This window comes from Gadus chalcogrammus, chromosome 7, assembly GCF_026213295.1.
Source record: "Gadus chalcogrammus isolate NIFS_2021 chromosome 7, NIFS_Gcha_1.0, whole genome shotgun sequence".
Classification (NCBI taxonomy): Eukaryota; Metazoa; Chordata; class Actinopteri; order Gadiformes; family Gadidae; genus Gadus; species Gadus chalcogrammus.
Genome location: NC_079418.1, coordinates 33,277,523 through 33,302,512, shown reverse-complemented (window position 1 = coordinate 33,302,512; position 24,990 = coordinate 33,277,523). Strand labels below are relative to the sequence as shown.

Here is a 24,990-nt window from a genome sequence, read left to right as displayed (position 1 = left end):
GGCCCTCCTGCCGCTATGGGGCCCCCTGTGGTTATAGGGGCCCCCTGCGGTTATAGGGGCCCCCCTGCAGCCATAGGGGCCCCCCTGCAGCCATAGGGGCCCCCCTGCAGCCATAGGGCCCTCCTGCCGCTATAGGGCCCCCTGCGGTTATAGGGGCCCCCTGCTGTTATAGGGGCCCCCCTGCAGCCATAGGGCCCTCCTGCGGCTATAGGGCCCCTATAGCCGCAGGGGGGCCACTATAGCCGCAGACTCCTGTCTGATGTCTGAGTTAAGGCATCTATCAGTATCATTGGAATTAGGATTCTTAATTTAAATTATGGTTCAAAATGGGTAACGGCTATTTAAGTCTAATTATTGGCCTTTGGATTACAATCATCTGTTGTGTACAGCTGTCCGTTTAATATAACCTTACATTTAACATAAAAATAATTAATGTATAAAATAAATCCTATTGCTGTAAGTCACCTGCAGCTCATCCAAAGGTCCAGCAGGCGGCAGCCCCTCACAGCTCACTTCCAGTCTGATATTGAACTTCGCGTTATCTCCACCCTGTGCCTTTGAGAGGCTGTCGGCCGGGTCACACAGCGCCCCCTGCTGGCTGACAGGCGGTCAAACAGCACCCCCTCCTGGCCACCGGACGCGTTTCTACAACAGACTCGTAAAATAAGAGTTTCTTTCATCATGACTGCGTTACCTTCCCAGCGCGATCAGGAACTACAAAGAAGAACAATCTGTAACATGATCTGGAGAACCGAAAGACGTCTATGAAACCGTAGGGACCAAGGGGAGGAGAAGAGAATCACGGAGGTTTTCTAGAACGGTGCCAAGTTTGAAGTTTTAGAGCAACAGAGTTAGCTTGTAGCTCGCTGCGCTAGCTGGGTACATGGTTTCTTCTATTATCCCAGCAAGTTACTGGTCTCGGTGGTATTATGTAGCTTCATAGGACGGCTCTCTGGTTAGATAAGACCCGATGCTGCCATTTTGTTGCTCGTCTTTCACGGCTTGGAAATCACAACAAATGTTAACAGCTAACATGCTAACGTTAGCCTCAGATAGTCGACCCGGGCTGATGTTCTTCTTCTAACGAGAACCTACTGGTCCCCCAGCGCGCTGCCCACTTCTCCCACTACGCCTCCCAGTACCCTCCCAGTACACCTCCCAGTAGTTGGTGGGGATTCGTGACCTTGTCGTGTGATGGCGCGTTGAGAGTCCTGGAGTCAGACATCACCGGAGGAACCACAGGAGAGTGAGACATCACAGCAGGAGAGTGTGGCATCGCCACAGGAGGTCAGGTGGTCGTGACATCCTGCTACTAAAGCGTCCAGAGACTCCGTCACGATGGGCTTTTATTGTCTCCTGTAATCCACGACCACTGTCGACCTGGTTATTCAGACTAACCTAGTCTGCTGAACGCCATAGATAAACAGCAGTATTGATAAGCTATTGATCCCGGCTGATCGACACACAGTGGGCATGCCGGGGGACACTTCAGACAGCAGCGATGACTCGGACCCGCAGCCGGAGACGGCCGGCCGGACGGTCAAGCATCACATCACCAACGGTGAGTTTACCCATGCCCCTCACCCTTACCCCTAACCCCTAACCCTGACCCTCAACTTGACCCTAAACCTCACCCACATCGTGGGCCTAACACTAACCCTCCACCTCACACTGACCCTAACTCCTAATCCTAGCCCCTGACCCTAACCCCTAATCCTAGCCCCTGACCCTAACCCTATTCTTTACGTCTCAGCCTGGACTGGGGAATTTAATTTCAGCAAATTAATATTTTCTATGTCTGGTTCTGAATAACGTTATTGCATGCCGTTGGCCATAAGACTGTTAAATATATTTATATGTATATATATATGTGTGTGTGTGTTTTATAGTTTTATCATTCAGCAGGGGTTGACACTAACGGTTGCCCGCTTGCCCGGGGCAAATAAAAAAAAAGTTTGGGCAAGTTGAGATTTTTTCTGGTTGCCCGAACGGGCAAGTGGATTTTGGGTGGATGTTAATATAAAAGCTATTTATTCAAATGTTTTTAGAAACTGCAGAACAACCTTTTGTTCCGCAAAACCACACAAAATAGAAGTATTTGCATTTGATCAGCGCGCTGTCTTCTCTTCTCTCGGAAAGAGAGTTAACAGACACGCATCGCTTCAGTGCGAATATAGCCCCGCCTTCTGTCACTCACTCGCAGTGCGGTCTCTGGCAGTGATTGGCTAAAGGTTAGCCAACACAGCTAGCATCTCAAGTGCAGCACCTCCGCGAACGGTTTAGGTAGAAGTTAAATGGAGTAGTGATGGAGGAGTGCAGTTTGGAAGTACTTTGGATTGAGGCAAATTATCAAGGAAAGTCAAGAACACGGTTTTGTGTTTCATAACTGTGCACATGCGCACAGCAATAGCGATCTTTTTCACGAAATTGGACCCTCACAAACTACTGTATATATTACATGAAAGCTGAGCCTCCACTTATTCCAACAGTCCAAACCATATCATTCTGTGACTAAAACTCGCAAATAACAACTTAAGAAGAAACGTCCCCTTTTCTTTAACAACCAAAAATGAAGTATTACCTTTGTGATTTTTGTCCACAAAGTTGATTCTGATCGAATAAAACCACCATAAACAGATTATCCAGTATCTGGGCCAAATTTTGCAACTTAACATGGTGTTTTCAATCAATGAATAAGAGAAGGTTTCTTAGGAAATAGGTAAATTGCCTTCAATCAGAAAACATATTCTTCAGCGCAATCTAGTGGCCATATATTTATTTGCGAGTGTTTGGCTTGGTGCATTCGATAGACAGCGCTCCCAACTGATAACGACCAACTGATACTGATAATTATTACAGGTGGAAATGTTATCTTCCACTTATGCTGTGTTCCATGGCTTTATTCACTTTAACCAAGTATTATCCCCATTGAATATTTCACTTGCACAACAAGCTTTCTTTTGGCCCAAAGATGACATTATCGCCCTTGCAGTTGTGGAGATATAATCTCTTTACTTTGGGTATGTTCTTTCCTGAAAAAAACGTTTCCCCTGATATCGAAAATGGTATAGAATATCGATCTTTTTCCAGGAATAGTGTTGAAGTTAGAAAATCCAGTATCGTGACTGACAACCCTACTAGAAACGCGATTGTGATTATTCAGTTAGAGCTACAAGAAACTTGAAAGTTAAAAAAGACATATCTTTGCTACTACCTCTGACATTTATTTATGTACATTTGCATCAAATCATGCAGGTCTACATATAACTTGGCGATAGCTTGCAACTGTGGACTGAAATCACTTCATGGCACGATGTGACCGCTCGATAAATAAGTAAACAAAGAGAAGTTTGTTATTTTTTAAACACATGTGTGGAAGCTAACATTCAGCTTCAGTCTGAGCTAGGATGATTTTTCTGAGCCCCCCCAAAACCAGGCCGGGTGCCTGGCAAAAAGAGGCCCGTTCACGATTCTGATTATAATTTGGGCAAGTGAACATTACATTCGGGCAAGTTGAACCTGACCTGTACTTGCCCGATGGGCAAGTGCTTTTGAAACCTTAGTGTGACATTGTATATTTGTTCCTTAATCTAGCGAACCTCACGGGCCACACGGAGAAGGTCGGGATGGAAAACTTTGAGCTGCTCAAGGTGTTGGGCACCGGAGGTGAGCCTGGGGGAGGGGGGGGGGGGGGGGGTTCAGACCACCGGAGGTGAGACTGGGGTGCGATGGCTCATCAATGATCTAGTAACCCAACTGAAGGCTGATGGTGTTAGGATGTAGAGATGAGTCCTTAGATAACCAGAGAACACCTATTGCCAAACATCAGTTCACATTTCTTAATCATTCATTATATCCGTTTGCTAGCGTTAAGTATTGCGCAATGCAGCCGTAGTATGTTGTGAAATGACCCTTCAGTCGTCATGGAGGGAGCGGTCCTAACTGTTGATCTGATTGGGTTGAATGATGTGTGCTATATCTCTACCGGTAGCACGCACTGTAGTGATGGGGTTAGGTGGAGCATAGGTGGAGCAGTAGATCACTGTAGGGTTAGGGTTAGGTGGAGCATAGGTGGAGCAGTAGATCACTGTAGGGTTAGGTGGAGCAGTAGATCACTGTAGGGTTAGGTGGAGCAGTAGATCACTGTAGGGTTAGGGTTAGGTGGAGCATAGGTGGAGCAGTAGATCACTGTAGGGTTAGGTGGAGCAGTAGATCACTGTAGAGTTAGGTGGAGCAGTAGATCACCGTAGGGTTAGGGTTAGGTGGAGCAGTAGATCAGTAAATGAAGGATGGTGTTTGATGGGTGGTGTTTGATGGTGTTTGGTGGTGTTTGATGGGTGGTGTTGATGGTGTTTGGTGGTGTTTGATGGTGTTTGGTGGTGTTTGGTGGTGATTGATGATGTTTGATGGTGTTTGGTGGTGATTGATGGTGTTTGATGGTGTTTGATGGTGTTTGGTGGTGTTTGATGGTGTTTGGTGGTGGTTGATGATGTTTGATGGTGTTTGATGATGTTTGATGGTGTTTGGTGGTGTTTGGTGGTGTTTGATGATGTTTGATGGTGCTTGATGGTGTTTGATGGTGTTTGGTGGTGTTTGTCTCCAGCCTATGGGAAGGTGTTCCTGGTGAGGAAGACCAGCGGTCACGACGAGGGACAGCTGTACGCCATGAAGGTGAGGAGGAGCTTCATACTAACACCGTCCACTACGGGTTAACCCTAACCCTATACTAACACCATCCACTACGGGTTAGGGTAACCCTAACCCTATACTAACACTGTCCACTATGGGTTAGGGTTAGGGTAACCCTAACCCTATACTAACACCGTCCACTACGGGTTAGGGTAACCCTAACCCTATACTAACACTGTCCACTATGGGTTAGGGTTAGGGTAACCCTAACCCTATACTAACACCGTCCACTACGGGTTAGGGTAACCCTAACCCTATACTAACACTGTCCACTATGGGTTTGGGTTAGGGTAACCCTAACCCAAACCATGTACCCTTTGACGGTGGGCTCCCCCCCCCTACCCCCTCTGACGGTGGGCTCCCCCCCCCTACCCCCTCTGATGGTGGGCTCCCCCCCCCTACCCTCTCTGATGGTGGGCTCCCCCCCCCCCCCCCACCCCCTCTGATGGTGGGCTCCCCCCCCCTACCCCCTCTGATGGTGGGCTCCCCCCCCCTACCCTCTCTGATGGTGGGCTGCCCCCCCCCCCCACCCCCTCTGATGGTGGGCTCCCCCCCCCTACCCCCTCTGATGGTGGGCTCCCCCCCCCTACCCCCTCTGATGGTGGGCTCCCCCCCCCTACCCTCTCTGATGGTGGGCTGCCCCCCACCCTCTCTGATGGTGGGCTCCCCCCCCCTACCCCCTCTGATGGTGGGCTGCCCCCACCCCTCTCTGATGGTGGGCTCCCCCCCCCTACCCTCTCTGATGGTGGGCTGCCCCCCACCCTCTCTGATGGTGGGCTGCCCCCCACCCCCCTCTGATGGTGGGCTCCCCCCCCTACCCCCTCTGATGGTGGGCTCCCCCCCCCCTACCCTCTCTGATGGTGGGCTCCCCCCCCCTACCCTCTCTGATGGTGGGCTGCCCCCCACCCTCTCTGATGGTGGGCTACCCCCCACTACCCCCTCTGATGGTGGGCTCCCCCCCCCTACCCCCTCTGATGGTGGGCTCCCCCCCCCTACCCTCTCTGATGGTGGGCTGCCCCCCCCCCCCTGATGGTGGGCTCCCCCCCCCTACCCCCTCTGATGGTGGGCTGCCCCCCCCTACCCTCTCTGATGGTGGGCTCCCCCCCCCTACCCCCTCTGATGGTGGGCTCCCCCCCCCTACCCTCTCTGATGGTGGGCTGCCCCCCCCCTCCAGGTGCTGAAGAAGGCGGCCATCGTGCAGAAGGCCAAGACGACGGAGCACACGCGCACGGAGCGGCAGGTGCTGGAGCACATCCGCCAGTCGCCCTTCCTGGTGACGCTGCACTACGCCTTCCAGACCCACAGCAAGCTGCACCTCATCCTGGGTGAGTCCTCCCCCCCCCAGACAGCCCCCCAGGCCCCCCAGGCCCATCCCTGACGGACGGGTCCTGGCAGCTGGCTGGGAGCTCACAGCAGAGAGGGAAGGGCTTCAAACAGGAAGTGAAACTACGTTGATGCAGCGGCACGCTTCCTGTACGCTGTTTAGGACCTCCTCCCCACGGCCTGGAGGTCGGTTCTGGTTGGCCGCCGCTCTAACTGAGTCATGGCTCAGCCAATGGGGGCGCTCCGTCCTGCCGGGGGCGCTTTACTTTGGTCTCTCCATGGTAGAGTCCGCAGAGTGATGAACGCCCGCACACGCCCCGTTGAGGTCACCCCTTCATCTAGACGCCTCTCCTAGTGCAGGTCTGGGTGGCACCGGGTCACTGATGTGTGTGTGTGTGTGTGTGTGTGTGTGTGTGTGTGTGTGTGTGTGTGTGTGTGTGTGTGTGTGTGTGTGTGTGTGTGTGTGTGTGTGTGTGTGTGTGTGTGTGTGTGTGTGTGTGTGTGTGTGTCCAGACTATGTGAGCGGGGGGGAGATGTTCACCCACCTGTACCAGCGGGACCACTTCAGCGAGGAGGAGGTGCGGGTCTACATCGGGGAGATCATCCTGGCCCTGGAGCACCTGCACAAGGTGAGGCCCCTCCCACCGGCTCCCCTCAGCCAATCCCCCGCCGGGAGGTCCCGGGTACTCCCTGATGGACAGGAAGGCGGGATTATAGTCCGAGCACTCTAAGCAATACATTGTCATGATTACCATAGCAACAAGTTAGATATTTCACCCTTAAGGCCAGACATGGCAGGTGAATAGGGTAACATTTTTAAATACAAGGGATCACCATGAAACTTTACCAGTTGATTACATACATCATTATAAGAAAAAAATGTATCACAAGTTTTTGAATTTTGCATATTTAATTATGCTAATTAGGCTGGATCGCATTAAATATGCACGTTTTTGCATATATTTCCGGTGCATGAATCTTAAACTGTGATAAAGCCAGGAACAAAATTATTTTTTTATTTTGTTTATATATCAAATGACAAAAAATCCTCACATGGATTTTAGGATATCTGCTTTTATGACCTGGGAAATCAAAATATACTATCCATGGCCTTAAAAACCCTATTTTCGCCATGATTTCCAGGTAAAATCGGGAAATCGAGTCCAGCCAATCAGATATCAGTTTTATGTTGTGCAGCAGATCGAGTGCTTTCCAATGATACCACGGAACACATATGACAGAGACCGGCTGTAATTTGAAACGGTGCGCAATAAAGCAAAGGTTTGGTGAATCTTCTGTAAAATTCAGAGGTGCAAGTTGACAAACTATATAAAACAAACACCTAAATGTTTCGTTTTGACATTTTTTTTTCTTTTGTGCGAAACATTACATGTTAATGGTGCAAAATAGCCCAAAATATCAAAATTGACCAGTGACTGAAAAATCGATGATTTTGCCTGCCGTGTCTCGCCTTATTATATTCTTCAAACGTCTTCAAACGTTCTCATTATGAGATGTATCAGACAACGCATGCACACATATATATATAGTAGATCATTGAATGTTTTTCTATAAAATTGTGCGAACTGAGACTGAGATCTTGAAACCCATGGTCTATGGGCTGTGGGTCCGATTCCCGGCTATCTGTGGGCACACTTATTAACCGGGCCTCTCAATAATAAGGTTCTCTGTATTCTCTGTACGTCGCTCCGTCGCGTCACCGTGATTCATCCACAGCGACTGTTTAAAGGGTCAATTGAACCTAAGATGTGTGTGCTATAGAAGCGGTCCATCATTACAGTATCTATAATGCAGTTGATTAGCCTCGCATCGCCCCATGACCTCCAGTACCAATCAAGAGGGGTAATGGTGCTGTGACACGGCAGGGTGCAGAGGGCAGCGCCTGCTTATTACATGTCTTCTTCAGGAATGAGCTCGTAAATCATCCTCCCATTTTCACATTAGAGCGCGTGTCATTAGACCGCCAGGTCACCGGCGGCCAAGGTCTCTCAGGTGTTCCTGGGTGAGGAGCCTTCCTCTGGTGAGGAAGAGGAGGGGGGTTCTACTGTGTCCTGGAGGGTTCAGGTGTGAAGAGGAGGGGGGTTCTACTGTGTCCTGCTGGGTTCAGGTGTTGAAGCCCTCCTCTGGTGAGGAAGAGGAGGGGGGTTCTACTGTGTCCTGCTGGGTTCAGGTGTGAAGCCCTCCTCTGGTGAGGAAGAGGAGGGGGGTTCTACTGTGTCCTGCTGGGTTCAGGTGTGAAGCCCTCCTCTGGTGAGGAAGAGGAGGGGGGTTCTACTGTGTCCTGGTGGGTTCAGGTGTTGAAGCCCTCCTCTGGTGAGGAAGAGGAGGAGGAGGAAGAGGAGGAGGGGGGTTCTACTGTGTCCTGGAGGGTTCAGGTGTGAAGCCCTCCTCTGGTGAGGAAGAGGAGGAGGAAGAAGAGGAGGAGGGGGGTTCTTCTGTGTCCTGGAGGGTTCAGGTGTGAAGCCCTCCTCTGGTGAGGAAGAGGAGGAGGAGGAAGAGGAGGAGGGGGGTTCTTCTGTGTCCTGGAGGGTTCAGGTTTTGAAGCCCTCCTCTGGTGAGGAAGAGGAGGAGAGGGTTCTACTGTGTCCTGGAGGGTTCAGGTGTGAAGCCCTCCTCTGGTGAGGAAGAGGAGGAGGAGGAAGAGGAGGAGGGGGGTTCTTCTGTGTCCTGGAGGGTTCAGGTGTGAAGCCCTCCTCTGGTGAGGAAGAGGAGGGGGGTTCTACTGTGTCCTGCTGGGTTCAGGTGTTGAAGCCCTCCTCTGGTGAGGAAGAGGAGGAGGGGGGTTCTACTGTGTCCTGGTGGGTTCAGGTGTTGAAGCCCTCCTCTGGTGAGGAAGAGGAGGAGGAGGAAGAGGAGGAGGGGGTTTCTACTGTGTCCTGGTGGGTTCAGTGATGAAGCTCTCCTCTGGTGAGGAGGAGGAGGGGGGTTCTACTGTGTCCTGGAGGGTTCAGTGATGAAGCTCTCCTCTTGTTGTGACAGCTGGGCATCGTTTACCGAGACATCAAGCTGGAGAACATCCTCCTGGACAGCGACGGACACATCGTGCTGACCGACTTCGGCCTCAGCAAAGAGTTCCTGGAGGAGGAGGTGGGTGGAGGACCAGTTCACCTGGTAGTGGTGGAGGCCTTCCAGACCCTAACCCTAACCCTAACCCTAACCCTAACCACATTAGACCGTGCTGAACCTTAACCTATGTTCCTCTGGTCCTGATGCAGCGGGAGAGGACCTACTCCTTCTGCGGCACCATAGAGTACATGGCCCCGGAGATCATCAGAGGCAAGGCGGGCCACGGCATGGTGAGCCCCCGCACACCCCCATGTGGGCCTGCCCCCCCCCCCTCCTTCAGTGGGTCCTGACCCCCCCCCCAGGGCCTGCCCCCCCCACACCTCCGCGTGGGCCTGCCTGACCCACCGTTGTTTCAGGGCCTTGTCCCAGGAGACCAAACCAGATCATTAAAGTTGTATCTATTATTGATTGGTTTTTAACCTCTAGATATATATTATTCATATATTCACACCACCGGATACGGTTGAGATGGTCTTGTATATCTGTAAAAGTTTTCTCCCTCTTCAAGTTTTAGAATAAAAGTATGTACTTGTGTAAAGGTATTCTCTCTCTCTCTCTGTCTCTTCCCCTCTGTCTCTCTCTCTCTCTCTCTCTCTCTCTCTCTGTCTCTCTCTCTCTCTCTCTCTCTCTCTCTCTCTCTCTCTCTCTCTCTCTCTCTCTCTGTCTCTGTCTCTGTCTCTCTGTCTCTGTCTCTGTCTCTCTGTGTCTCTCTCTCTCTCTCTGTCTCTTCCTCTCTTTCTCTCTGTCTCTTCCTCTCTTTCTCTCTGTCTCTTCCTCTCTTTCTCTCTCTCTCTCTCTCTCTCTCTCTCTGTCTCTTCCCCTCTGTCTCCCTCTCCCTCTCCCTCTCCCACTCCCCCCCCCCCCCCCCAGTGTGTGGACTGGTGGAGCCTGGGTATCCTGATGTTTGAGCTGCTGACGGGGGCGTCTCCCTTCACCCTGGAGGGCGAGAGGAACTCTCAGAGCGAGGTCTCCAAGTGAGTGTCTGCTCCTCATGCCGTCCTCCATCTAGTTATCCAACGCCGCAATTCAATTTCAAAGAGCTTCATTGGCATGGGAAATAAAAACCAAAGCGTTTTATATTAAACAAAGGGACGATATCAATATCAAGTACTACGAAGCGGTAACGATCTCTATCTTGCTATATTTATCTTTCCCTCCCTCTATATTTTACTCTCTCGCCTCCCTGCCACCTCCCTCCCTCCCTCTCTTAATTTCTCGCTCATTAACTCGTGCACCATCTGCCGGTTCATCACCTGGTTCCCCCCTCCCTGACCCGCTCCTCTCCCCCCATCAGCTAAACATCCACTAACAATCCCTGATCTCATCCCCATCCAACCCTCTGGCGCTCGTCCCTCCGTCATATCTCCTGGTTCCTCGTCCACCTCCACTCTGGTGTGTCTGCTCACCGCCGCCCCCTCCTGCCCACTCTCCCTCCAGGGCCAGTGATGTCCAACTCTCCATTATATCCATCAGATCTACACAACCACTCACTGTCTCTCCACGCTTACTCATTCAGATTCCGGTCTTCTAACAAGCCGAGTGTCGGAGCTAAAGCTTTAGTACTTTACAGGAACAGTGTTTAGTGTCCCGGGTGGGGCTCCTCCTAGCAGAACAGTGTTTAGTGTCCCGGGTGGGGGCTCCTCCTAGCAGAACAGTGTTTAGTGTCCCGGGTGGGGCTCCTCCTAGCAGAACAGTGTTTAGTGTCCCGGGTGGGGCTCCTCCTAGCAGAACAGTGTTTAGTGTCCCGGGTGGGGCTCCTCCTAGCAGAACAGTGTTTAGTGTCCCGGGTGGGGCTCCTCCTAGCAGAACAGTGTTTAGTGTCCCGGGTGGGGCTCCTCCTAGCAGAACAGTGTTTAGTGTCCTGGGTGGGGCTCCTCCTAGCAGAACAGTTTTTAGTGTCCCGGGTGGGGGCCCCTCCTAGCAGAACAGTGTTTAGTGTCCCGGGTGGGGGCTCCTCCTAGCAGAACAGTGTTTAGTGTCCCGGGTGGGGGCTCCTCCTAGCAGAACAGTGTTTAGTGTCCCGGGTGGGGCTCCTCCTAGCAGAACAGTGTTTAGTGTCCCGGGTGGGGGCTCCTCCTAGCTAACTCCTCCATGTCCTGTGTGTCCTCAGACGGATCCTGCGCTGCGACCCCCCCTTCCCCTCCATCATCGAGCCGGTGGCTCAGGACCTTCTGAAGAAGCTGCTGGTCAAAGACCCCCACCGGCGCCTCGGCTCGGGGCCCCGTGGGGCCCAGGACATCAAGGCCCACCCCTTCTTCAAGGTGCTCATGTCCTCCCCTCTGTGTGTCCCCCCCCCCCCCCCCCCCGTCCTCCAGAGGTCTCTGGTGGGGGCGACCTCCGAAGGGCCAGCCTGCTCATTAGCTGTCCCCCCCGTCTCCTCAGGGGCTGAGCTGGGCCGAGCTGGCGGAGAAGAAGGTGGCCAGCCCCTTCAAGCCCGAGCTGAAGAACGAGCTCGACACGGGCAACTTTGCGGAGGAGTTCACGGGCATGGATCCGGTGTACTCCCCCGCCGTCACCCCCCCCAGCACGGACCGCCTGTTCCAGGTACGCCCTCCACCCCCCCTCCTCCACCCCCACCTCCTCCACCCCCCCTCCTCCACCCCCACCTCCTCCACCTCCACCCCCACCTCCTCCACCTCCTCCACCCCCATCCTCCACCCTCCACCTCCTCCACCCCCACTCCTCCACCCCCACTCCTCCACCCCCATTCCTCCACCCCCACCTCCTCCACCCCCACCTCCTCCTCCTCCACCTCCTCCACCCCCACCTCCCCTCCTCCACCCCCACCTCCTCCACCTCCTCCACCCCCACCTCCTCCACCCCCACTCCTCCACCCCCACCTCCTCCGCCCCCACCTCCTCCGCCCCCACCTCCTCCACCCCCACCTCCTCCACCCCCACTCCTCCGCCCCCACCTCCTCCACCCCCACTTCCTCCACCCCCACTCCTCCGCCCCCACCTCCTCCACCTCCACCCTTACCCCCGCCCTCACAAGCAGGAATTGTTTGCTTCAATAGTTTAGTCATTTTAAATTCTGCCTGCGAGGGTAAAAGTTAAAGGATTCGGACTCCAGTTGTGCAGCGGTGTTCAGTAAATGCAAGCGGTTAGCACACCTACACAGACGGGTTCCTAGGGAAACGATACGATCAGCAATCATAAATAAACAGCTATTCTGTTGGGGAGGGATTCTACCTCCTAGCTAAAAGTATTTCTAACTTTGTTTTTCTCTTTTTCCGTTTCTCTCGAATCCTTACACCTACGGATCCATTAGGATATTCCTTTTTTATCTTTAGACTCTTCTGTCTTTGCATGTTTTAAATCCTTATTCTCTGCCTGTTGACCCTCCTCCAACGCCCCCACCTCTGCTGCTTCCTGTCAGGGCTACTCGTTCATCGCTCCCTCCATCCTGTTCAACAAGAACGCCGTCATGGGCGACTTCATTCAGAGCCAGATGGGAGGCGACCGGCCCGGCTCGGCCAGCGTCCAGCGCAGTGCCATGCTGGCGGTACGCAGCGCTCTGGGCCTCTCTGAGCTACTCACCAGCCCTCCTACTGCCCTTGTAGGCCCGAAGGGTCCCTGGTCGTCCTGTAGGGGGCAGCAGATTCACATAAGCTGTTAGCTTGTACCCCCTCTTTAACCTCTCAGAGGTTCTCACTCCTCTCCTGTTTGCTCTGGAGAATCTCCCAGATGGGACTTTGCCATGTCCTCAGTCTTATTAATACTACCTATAGTTGTAGTTATGGATATTGATACAATCTATAGTTAAAGTTATAGATATAGTTATAGATATTGATAGTATCTATAGTTATAGATATTATAGTTATAGTTATAGATATTGATACTATCTATAGTTATAGTTATAGATATTATAGTTATAGATATTATAGTTATAGATATTGATACTATCTATAGTTATAGATATTATAGTTATAGATATTGATGCTATCTATAGTTATAGTTATAGATATTATAGTTATAGATATTATAGTTATAGTTATCGATATTGATACTATCTATAGTTATAGTTATAGATATTATAGTTATAGATATTATAGTTATAGATATTGATATTAGATAGTTGTGGTTCTATTGATCTCTGTGTTCCAGGAGTCCCAGTTCTTCCTGAGCTTCACGCTGTGCCTGCAGGGCCTATAGTTATCGATATGATAGTTATAGATATGATAGTTCTAGTTATAGATATGATAGTTATGGATATGATAGTTGTAGTTATAGATATGATAGTTCTAGTTATAGATATGATAGTTATGGATATGATGGTTATAGATATGATAGTTATAGATATGATAGTTATAGATGTGATAGTTCTAGTTATAGATATGATAGTTATAGATATGATAGTTATAGATGTGATAGTTCTAGTTATAGATATGATAGTTATGGATATGATAGTTATAGATATGATAGTTCTAGTTATAGATATGATAGTTATGGATATGATAGTTGTAGTTATAGATATGATAGTTATGGATATGATAGTTATGGATATGATAGTTATAGATATGATAGTTATAGATGTGATAGTTCTAGTTATAGATATGATAGTTCTAGTAATATTGATCTGTGTTCCAGGAGTCCCAGTTCTTCCTGAGCTACACGCTGTGCCTGCAGGGCCGGCCACTGGGCGAGGGCAGCTTCTCCGTCTGCAGGAAGTGTCGCCACATCCAGAGCGGCCTGGACTACGCCGTGAAGATCGTCAGCCGACGGTAGGGCTGAACGATTTTAAGAAAAAATTGAAATTGCGATTTTTCTGGTAGAGATTGCGGTTTCGATTTCAACCACGATTTATTTTCTTTAAATCAAGTTTCAGTATAAATTAATATAACCAATGAATTCCATTAAGGTAATGCAATAATGAAAACTGCTGGCAACAGATTTCAAATGCAAGACTGTTTATTCAAGTACCTAAGAAACAACAACCAAAAAAGTCAAATAAAAAGGGAGCCCTCTTTCTTAAGTAAACTTGCTTCAATGGCTCATCAGCATCAAAATAATTGCACTTTTGTAAAAATAAAAAAATAAAAAAATAAAAAATTATAAAAAATTAAAAATTAAAAAAACCGCAGCTTTGACAATCCCAAAATCGTAATGCTTGAGATCGCGATTTTCGGTCGAAAACGATAGATCGTTCAGCCCTAGCCGACGGTGAGGTCTGACCTGGACCAGGACCGGTCTGATCCGGTCTCCTCTGGGACTGGGTTGACTGTGTGTCTGTGGTCTGTCTCCTCTGGTTGACTCTGTGTCTGTCTCCTCTGGTCTGTCTCCTCTCTGGTCTGTCTCCTCTGGTCCGTCTCCTCTGGTCTGTCTCCTCTGGTCTGTCTCCTCTGGTCTGTCTCCTCTGGTCTGTCTCCTCTCTGGTTGACTCTGTGGTCTGTCTCATCTGGTTGACTCTGTGGTCTGTCTCCTCTGGTTGACTCTGTGTCTTTGGTCTGTCTCCTCTCTGGTCTGTCTCCTCTCTGGTCTGTCTCCTCTCTGGTCTGTCTCCTCTCTGGTCTGTCTCCTCTCTGGTCTGTCTCCTCTCTGGTCTGTCTCCTCTGGTCTGTCTCCTCTGTGGTCTGTCTCCTCTGGTTGACTCTGTGTCTGTGGTCTGTCTCCTCTCTGGTCTGTCTCCTCTGTGGTCTGTCTCCTCTGGTTGACTCTGTGTCTGTCTCCTCTGGTCTGTCTCCTCTCTGGTCTGTCTCCTCTGGTCTGTCTCCTCTGGTCCGTCTCCTCTGGTCTGTCTCCTCTGGTCTGTCTCCTCTGGTCTGTCTCCTCTCTGGTTGACTCTGTGGTCTGTCTCCTCTGTGGTCTGTCTCATCTGGTTGACTCTGTGGTCTGTCTCCTCTGGTTGACTCTGTGTCTTTGGTCTGTCTCCTCTCTGGTCTGTCTCCTCTCTGGTCTGTCTCCTCTCTGGTCTGTCTCCTCTGGTCTGTCTCCTCTGGTTTGTCTCCTCTGTGGTCTGTCTCCTCTGGTTGACTCTGTGTCTGTGGTCTGTCTCCTCTCTGATCTGTCTCCTCTGTGGTCTGTCTCCTCTGGTTGACTCTGTGTCTCTGGTCTGTCTCCTCTGTGGTCTGTCTCCTCTGGTCTGTCTCCTCTGTGGTCTGTCTCCTCTGGTTGACTCTGTGGTCTGTCTCCTCTGGTTGACTCTATGGTCTGTCTCCTCTGGTTGACTCTTTGGTCTGTCTCCTCTGGTTGACTCTGTGTCTTTGGTCTGTCTCCTCTGTGGTCTGTCTCCTCTGTGGTCTGTCTCCTCTGGTTGACTCTGTGGTCTGTCTCCTCTGGTTGACTCTGTGTCTTTGGTCTGTCTCCTCTCTGGTCTGTCTGTAGAATGGAGCTGAACACCCAGAGTGAGATCGCGGCTCTGCGGCAGTGTGAAGGCCACCCCAACATCGTGAAGCTTCACGAGGTGTACACCGACCAGGTACCAGTGGTGTAGTATTATGGTCTGTTCTCCTGCAGCACCTCCCTGGTGGTGTAGTATTATGGTATGGGGGTGCTGTAGTATTATGGTCTGTTCTCCTGCAGTACCTCCCTGGTGCTGTAGTATTATGGTCTGTTCTCCTGCAGTACCTGCCTGGTGGTGTAGTATTATGGTCTGTTCTCCTGCAGTACCACACCTACCTGGTGATGGAGCTGCTGGGTGGAGGAGAGCTGCTGGAGCGCATCAAGAGGAAGAAGCTGTTTGGGGAGGCGGAGGCCAGCCAGCTGCTCCGTCACCTGGTGTCGGCCGTCAGCCACATGCACGAGGCGGGGGTGGTGCACCGCGACCTCAAGCCAGAGGTGGGTGGGGCGGGGGGCGGGGGTGGTGCACCGCGACCTCAAGCCAGAGGTGGGTGGGGCGGGGGGCGGGGGTGGTGCAGCGCGACCTCAAGCCAGAGGTGGGTGGGGCGGGGGTGGTGCAGCGCGACCTCAAGCCAGAGGTGGGTGGGGGGGAGGGTGGTGCACCGCGACCTCAAGCCAGAGGTGTGGGGGGGGGGGGGTGTGTGTGTGTGTGTGTGTGTGTGTGTGCATTTTTATTGGCCCTGGATAGTCGTTAGTTTGGTTCACTAACTAACTACCCCATAACTTTGTATTTATCTTTTACGCCTTTTGAGCCTTTATGGAGGGGGGGGGGGGGGGGGGGCTGAAAGAGAGTCGAGGCTTGAGACTAGCCGTTAGCCTGGCGGTGGGTGGTGGAGACTAGCCGTTAGCCTAGCAGTGGAGGCTGGAGACTAGCCGTTAGCCTAGCGGTGGGTGGTGGAGACTAGCCGTTAGCCTAGCGGTGGAGGCTGGAGACTAGCCGTTAGCCTAGCGGTGGGTGGTGGAGACTAGCCGTTAGCCTAGCGGTGGGTGGTGGAGACTAGCCGTTAGCTTAGCTGTGGGAGATAGAGACTAGCCGTTAGCCTAGCGTCGGGGGCTGGAGACTAGCCGTTAGCTTAGCTGTTAGCCTAGTGGTGGGCAGTGCGGTCCGGCCTTGCGTCTTTACGAGGGCGAGCGGCGGACTGCTGCAGTATGTAAAGTGGAGCTGGGACACACACACACACACACACACACACACACACACACACACACACACACACACACACACACACACACACACACACACACACACACACACACACACACACACACACACGAACACACACACACACACACACACACACACACACACACACACACACACACACACACACACACACGAACACACACACACGAACACACACACACACACACACACACACACACACACACACACACACACACACACACACACCCACCCACGGTTCCGCTGCACTGGCACTAATAAAAGGGGGGGCGTGTCATTGAGGCAGGCCTGTAGAGGCCGTGGGGGAGGAGCCTCAGAGAGGAGCCTCACAGAGCTCTCCTTGGAGGCTGGGTCTGATTCTACTCACTGTGACATCGCTGCACTCATCATATAAGATGACCAAGGTGTTCCTTAAAGGGGCAGCGTGTGGAGAGGTGAGGAGAGGAGGTGAGGAGAGGAGGTGAGGAGGAGAGGAGGTGAGGTGAGGAGAGGAGGAGAGGAGAGGAGATGAGGAGGTGTGAGGAGGAGAGGAGGTGAGGAGAGGAGATGAGGAGGTGAGGAGGCGAGAGGAGGAGATAAGGAGTAGGTGTTGAGGAGGTGCTGAGTGTGCTCTCCCTCCAGAACGTGCTGTTTGCGGACGAGGCGGAGGACGCGGTGCTGAAGGTGATCGACTTCGGGTTTGCGCGGCTGTGCCCGGCGGGGGGCGGGCGGCTGCAGACGCCCTGCTTCACCCTGCAGTACGCCGCCCCCGAGCTGTTCGACGCCGCTGGCTACGACAAGGCCTGTGACCTCTGGAGCCTCGGGGTCATTCTGGTGAGCTCAGCCCCGCCCTCAGCCCCGCCCTCAGCCCCGCCCTCAGCTCCGCCCTCAGCCCCGCCCTCAGCCCCGCCCTCAGCCCCACCCTCAGCCCCGCCCTCAGCCCCGCCCTCAGCCCCGCCCTCAGCCCCGCCCTCAGCCCCGCCCTCACCGCTAGACCGGTCACTGAAGGGATCTGGAGCTGGAGGCTCTACTTCGTGTATGCTTCACTTCGTGTATGCTCTACTTCCTGTATGCTTCACTTCCTGTAGGCTGTACTTCCTGTATGCTTCACTTAGTGTGTGTTCTTTAGTCTCCATGACGACGGCAGCCTCTCAGACCCTGTGTGATCCGTTGCCGTGACTACCATAGTAACCATGACCACCTTAGTAAGGACCGTGGTTAATGTGACAACTGTAGTAGCTGACGTGTGTGACTGTGTGTGTGTGTGTGTGTGTCTCTCTGTGTGTGTGTGTGTGTGTGTGTGTGTGTGTGTGTGTGTGTGTGTGTGTGTGTGTGTGTGTGTGTGTGTGTGTGTGTGTGTGTGTGTGTGTGTGTGTGTGTGTGTGTGTGTGTGCAGTACACCATGCTCTCCGGCCAGGTCCCGTTCCACAGCGAGCAGCGCGGGATGACCTCGTCCTACGCCTCTGACATCATGCAGAAGATCAAGGAGGGGGACTTCTCATTGGACGGCGAGGCCTGGAAGGGCGTGTCCGAGGAGGCCAAGGAGCTGGTGAAAGGTGGGCGTGGCCGGGGTCTGCGGGCGGCGGGGGCGGGCCCTCTGGACCGGCGCCCGCGGGATTGCGTTTGACGCCTCTTAATAAGGTCCAGGAAATGGCGGTGGCGTCGGCGCTCCGGTGTGTCGGCGCTCCGGCGCGGCGGCGGTCCTCTCCTCCTAACGACTCGTGACAGCGCGGCCCGGAACGCTCGGCCGCTGACACTTCCATTTGTGTTTGTTTTCCTCTTTCCCCAAATCCTATTGGCACAGATTGGAGGCAATGTTGGCTTCCTCGTTCATATTAGCAAACTCTCTCCCCCTCCCTTCCCTCCTCCTCTCCCTCCCTCTCTCCCCCTCCCTCCCCTCCTCCTCCCCCTCCCTCCCTCCTCTTCTCCCCCCCCTCTCCCTCTCTCTGCATCTTTCTCTCTCTCATCTCATCTCCTCTCCCTCCCTCTCTCCTCCCTCCTATATCCTCTCTTCCCTCTCGCCTCCCTCCCCTCCTTCTCTCTCCCTCTCCCCCCCTCCTCCTCTCCCTCCCTCCCTCCCCCTCCCTCCCGTCCTCCTCTCTCTCTGCCTCTCTCTCTCTGCATCTTTCTCTCTCCCCCCTCCCTCCCTCCTTCCCCTCCTCTCCTCCTCTCTCCCTCTCCCTCCCCTCCTCTCCTCTCGTACCCTCTCCTCCCTCCTAGGTCCTCTCTCCCCTCCCCCCTCTCCCCCCTCCTCCCCTCTGTTGGACGTGTTTAGAAGGCTTAGGGACGACATGTGCTTGCGTTCCATCACTTGAGCTAACGATGTAACTGCTTTGTTTGCTTCCGGCCTCCACAGATAGTATTTATTTCCTGCGGGGAAGGCTTTGAATTGCTCCTCTCTGTTCCTCCTCCTTTATTCCTGCCGTGCCTAAACCTGTGATCTGCTGTCGCTCTCTGCATCGCCGTCGTGCTAATTGGCGTCGCGGTTCTCCTGTCTCCTCTAAACGTCCCGGCCCCTCGTTGGTTAGCGTCCTCACGGCTGGCGCCTGATCTCAGCAGGGCTCCGTCAGCACCTCAGCGTCGCTCGATGTCCACAGAGAGGTGGCTGAGCTCCGCCCCTCGTATAAACCAGGACGAAACTAAAGGAGATCATCAGATCTTTATCCATCATGATAACCCCACCAACATGTTTAAGCACCGGTTGCTAAGCTACAGCTACCACACGCACGCAGCATTTAAACCGTCGTGATATCGGTCCCCCCCCCCCTCTCACATCCACCCCCTGACTGGTGGTGACTACCCTCCAGGGGGCTGGTCGGGCAGACTGGGGACACCTCCAGGACCCATCCATCAAACTGTATAGCCAAACCCTAACCCTGTTGGTCTAACCCTAACCCTATAGCCTAACCCTATAGTCTAACCCTGTGGTCTAACCCTAACCCTATAGTCTAACCCTATAGTCTAACCCTATAGTCTAACCCTGTGGTCTAACCCTATAGTCTAACCCTATAGTCTAACCCTCTGGTCTAACCCTAAACCCATAGTCTAACCCTATAGTCTAACCCTGTGGTCTAACCCTAACCCTATAGTCTAACCCTATAGTCTAACCCTGTGGTCTAACCCTATAGTCTAACTCTATAGTCTAACCCTGTGGTCTAACCCTATAGTCTAACCCTATAGTCTAACCCTGTGGTCTAACCCTATAGTCTAACCCTGTGGTCTAACCCTAACCCTATAGTCTAACCCTATAGTCTAACCCCCTGGTCTAACCCTAAACCTATAGTCTAACCCTATAGTCTAACCCTATAGTCTAACCCTGTGGTCTAACCCTAACCCTATAGTCTAACCCTATAGTCTAACCCTGGGGTCTAACCCTAACCCTATAGTCTAACCCTATAGTCTAACCCTGTAGTCTAACCCTGTGGTCTAACCCCCTGCTCTCCCGGGGTCTAACCCCTGGTCTAACCCTGGTCTGCTCTCTGGGGGTCTAACCCTGGTCTAACCCCCTGGTCTAACCCCCTGATCTAACCCTGGTCTAAACCCCTGGTCTCTGGGGGTCTAACCCCCTGGTCTAACCCTGCTCTAACCCTCTGCTCTCTGGGGGTCTAACCCTGGTCTAACCCCCTGCTCTCTGGGGGTCTAACCCTGGTCTAACCCTGTTCTAACCCCTGCTCTCTGGGGGTCTAACCCCCTGCTCTCTGGGGGTCTAACCCTGGTCTAACCCTGCTCTAACCCTCTGCTCTCTGGGGGTCTAACCCCCTGCTCTCTGGGGGTCTAACCCTGGTCTAACCCTGTTCTAACCCCTGCTCTCTGGGGGTCTCCAGGTCTGCTGACGGTGGACCCTGAGAAGCGTCTGAAGCTGGCGGACCTGAAGCAGGACCCCTGGCTGCAGGGCGGGGCCCCCATGTCTACCACCCCCCTCTGCACCCCTGACGTGCTGGAGTCCAGCGGGCCCACCGTCAGGACCTACGTCAACGCCACCTACAAGGTGAGCCTGACCCCCCTCCAAACTAGTAGACATAATGAATAAAGGGGATATATTTGACCCCTAGGTGTATGAGCAACATGTCCTCAGTCCACTGGGCAGGCTGGTAGACTGACCTATCAGCACACATCCAGGTGGACACGCCCACGAGTGACGTCATATGGGGCAGATTTTCAAAACGGCTTGCAAGGCTAATCACACTCACACCTGGTGGTATGATATGTCCCCTTTAAGGTTTGAATCAAAATATGAAATATGGATCGTGATAAGACGGCCCTCTGATGCATATCAGGCCCATAGCTCGCTCACTCACTCGCTCACTCACTCACTCACTCACTCACTCACTCACACACCCTGTCCCCCCCCCCCCAGGCGTTTAACCGGGGGAAGCGCGAGGGCTTCTTCCTGAAGAGCGTGGACAACGCTCCGCTGGCCAAGAGACGCAAGCTGAAGATGACCAGCACAGGGGTGGAGACCCGCTGGAGCTCCTCTTCCTCCTCCTCCACCTCCTCCACCTCCACCTCCTCAGCCTCTGTCAAGAAGTCCAAATCACAGCCCAGCCAACCGGTGGCGCCGGAGAAGAGCTAGCCCAGCCAACCGGTGGCTCCGGAGAAGAGCTAGCGCTGCTAACCCTGCTAGCGCCGCTAACCCTGCTAGCTCTTCCAGCTCTGCTAGTGCTACTAGCCCGAGCCGCCCAAGGAGAGAGCAGGTTGGCAATGACTCAAAGGTCAAAGGTTCTTCTAACGGCTGAACAATTCAGACAGGAACCTGAAGACCAGCGGGGGGTTTATATTTGGATATTTCATTACACAGTTCTGATTATGATTGTTTTGTGTTCATTAACCGGCTTATGCAATCGATTGGATGGTTGGAGACAGGATTTACAGGAGATCCCCTGATCACCATAGTACAGTAGATCCCCTGATCACCGTAGTACAGTAGATCCCCTGATCACCGTAGTACAGTAGATCCCCTGATCACCATAGTACAGTAGATCCCCTGATCACCGTAGTACAGTAGATCCCCTGATCACCGTAGTACAGTAGATCCCCTGATCACCGTAGTACAGTAGATCCCCTGATCACCGTAGTACAGTAGATCCCCTGATCACCGTAGTACAGTAGATCCCCTGATCACCGTAGTACAGTAGATCCCCTGATCACCGTAGTACAGTAGATCCCCTGATCACCGTAGTACAGTAGATCCCCTGATCACCGTAGTACAGTAGATCCCCTGATCGCCGTAGTACAGTAGATCCCCTGTTCACCGTAGTACAGTAGATCACCTGATCACCGTAGTACAGTAGATCACCTGTTCACTGCAGTACAGTAGATCACCTGATAACTGTAGTAGAGTAGATCACTAGTACAGTAGATCAACTGATCACCGTAGTACAGTAGATCACCACAGTACAGTAGATCACCTGATCACTGCAGTACAGTAGATCACCTGATCACTGCAGTACAGTAGATAATCTGATCACCGTAGTACAGTAGATCACCTGATCAGTGCAGTACAGTAGATCACCTGATCAGTGCAGTACAGTAGATCACCTGATAACTGTAGTAGAGTAGATCACTAGTACAGTAGATCAACTGATCACCGTAGTACAGTAGATCACCACAGTACAGTAGATCACCTGATCACTGCAGTACAGTAGATCACCTGATCACTGCAGTACAGTAGATCACCTGATCACTGCAGTACAGTAGATAATCTGATCACCGTAGTACAGTAGATCACCTGATCAGTGCAGCACAGTAGATCACCTGATCACTGCAGTACAGTAGATAATCTGATCACCGTAGTACAGTAGATCACCGTAGTGCAGTAGATCACCTGATCACTGCAGTACAGTAGATCACCTGATCACTGTAGTACAGTAGATCACCTGATCACCGTAGTACAGTTGATCACCTGATCACCGTAGTGCAGTAGATCACCTGATCACCATAGTACAGTAGATCACCTGATCACCGTAGTACAGTAGATCACCTGATCACCGTAGTACAGTAGATCACTGTAGAAGAGTAGATCACGGGTACAGTAGATCACCTGATCACCACAGTACAGTAGATCACCTGATCAGTACAGTAGATCACCTGATCAGTACAGTAGATCACCTGATCACAGTAGATCACCTGATCACCACAGTACAGTAGATCACCTGATCACCACAGTACAGTAGATCACCCGATCAGTACAGTAGATCACCTGATCACTGTAGTACAGTAGATCACCTGATCACTGTAGTACAGTAGATCACCTGATCACTACAGTACAGTAGATCACCTGATCACTGTAGTACAGGAGATCACCTGATCACCGCAGTACAGTAGATCACCAGTACAGTAGATCCCCTGATCACTGTAGTACAGTAGATCACCTGATAACCGTAGTAGAGTAGATCACTAGTACAGTAGATCAGCTGATCAACGTAATACAGTAGATCACCTGGTCAGGTCAGCTGACTGTTGTGATGACACAGCTCTCCGGTCAGCTTACTGCTGTGATGTCATAACATTCTGAAAAGAACATTGTACAAAAGTCCATAAAAAAAAAGGGGTTCCTGTTTAGTGGGACGTGAACCTGACCTCACGGGGACAAAGGGAAGCCATAACTACGGTGAGGACACGGAGGAATCAAAGGAACTCTTGTGCAAACATAGATTTGCACATGACAGAAACGGTCGCCACGGCGACAGACGGTTTTTAATCCTAGAATCTTCTCCTTTTCCTGCTTACTCCCTGTTGTATTACTATTACATAACTATTATATTACCTGTAGAGTCACTATAACATTACCTGTAGAGTTACTATAACATTATACAGAGCGCTACGAGGGCACCTGTCTGCAAACCAGCGACCCAACCCAGTCCAACCTGGGCTGAACTCTGACAGCTGGGCTGAACTCTGTCAGCTGGGCTGAACTCTGACAGCTGGGCTGAACTCTGTCAGCTGGGCTGAACTCTGTCAGCTTGAGACGCTCTAAACAGAGGCCTCACCTGAGCCCACCGGTCTGGCTGGTTAACCGGTCTGGCTGGTTAACCGGCCTGAGGGGTGCACTGGTAACCAGGCGTTGAGCCAGCAGGGCGTGGCCCTGGGGAGACAGACAGGCGGGGGTGGAGCGGGACAACTGCACGGGCGGTGCCTCCATCAGCAGAAGAGGAGGGGGGCGTGGGAGGGGGGCGTGGGGAGGGGCTCCGAGGGGAGGGGCTCCCGGGGGGAGGGGGAGGGGCTCCGAGGGGAGGGGGTCCCCGGGGGTCCCAGTCCATCGGAACGTAGCCTAACTGAGAATGCTCCCCCCTCTGAATGGTGAGCGAGGGATGCGGCAGGACGGATCAACATCTGTTTCCTGATGTTTGTAAACACTTTAAAGGCGGGGCTTAGCGTGGGGGAGGGGATCTAACGCCCTGAAGGTTTGAGCTGAGCTCCGCTGAAGGATCGATGACGAGAGAGGCTGCGGAACGGGGTTGACTAGTTGTTCTTTAAAAGGCTTCGTAGTTCAAATGAGTTTGTTGAGGACCGGACGCTGAGGCGCGTTGTGGCGGAGTCGACCTCGCAGCCACGACCTGAACCACTCCGATGAACCCTTCAGACAGCAGGTTCAGTTCAAAGTGCTTTGTGTGGTGTGGCCCTGGCCTTGATTAGGTTTATGTTTTTGGCTTCTGGTCGTTAATTAGAGCACATCATTTCACCTTCAAATTAAAGTCACTAAATATGGTATGACGAGGATTTGAAAAGTATTTGAGATCAGATAGGACCTTGATTTCAGCCCCATTTCAGATCTATGTTCATGTACATATGTCTCTCTCTGTGTTAATATGGGGTTTGAATCAATGAGTACTAGTAATGTTTTTATACACTCTTTTATTTTTACATGGATAAAGCACAAATATTCATCTGATCGATCGATAAAACACATTTCAGCATTAAAGGCTGCGCTTTCTGTAGTATTTATTACTTAGTGGATTATTTTGTCTGTGTTTTTAATGCCTTGGCTATGGGCTAGATATCTTGCTTTTGGTTTGTTTGTATATTCTGGAGCAGCTTTGGTTATTGAGTTATGAGTTCCTGTATAACTTTGGTGTTTCTCTCCTCACTGCCTCCCCTCTATTGTATTTTTATATAAGATATTGCGTTTGTGTATTAAATAGTAAGAATATCCTCTTTTTTTTTCTCATGAAGCGCGCTTGCATTGGTGTTGATATTCTGATGACTCTTTTTGTCGTGATAAATGCTATTTTTCATGTTTTTTCATTTTGTAATTGTCTTGATCTCATTGAGAAGCACTGAGGTTTGACTTGAAACATTCGGCATCATGGACTGCCTCGTGAGATGTGGTGCAAAATAAAGATTACTATTGGATAAACCCCCCCTCTGTCATATCCTGTTGCCTCCGATGTC

At 51.9% G+C, this 24,990-nt stretch overlaps 1 protein-coding gene across 1 annotated transcript; it reads left to right on the top strand.

Moving 5' to 3' along the window:
* The first annotated feature begins 237 nt into the window (after positions 1-237).
* Positions 238-23,738, top strand: rps6ka4 (ribosomal protein S6 kinase, polypeptide 4). The gene is made up of 18 exons (XM_056594336.1): positions 238-1,561; positions 3,595-3,666; positions 4,604-4,671; positions 5,864-6,014; positions 6,526-6,641; positions 9,013-9,120; positions 9,249-9,329; positions 9,970-10,073; positions 11,210-11,360; positions 11,482-11,643; positions 12,478-12,603; positions 13,689-13,822; positions 15,423-15,516; positions 15,705-15,875; positions 17,242-17,433; positions 17,996-18,155; positions 20,424-20,587; positions 20,957-23,738. Exons 1-18 carry the CDS (start codon positions 1,474-1,476, stop codon positions 21,170-21,172), a joined length of 2,358 nt encoding a protein of 785 aa, XP_056450311.1. The 5' UTR covers positions 238-1,473; the 3' UTR covers positions 21,173-23,738.
* Positions 23,739-24,990: the final 1,252 nt, after the last annotated feature.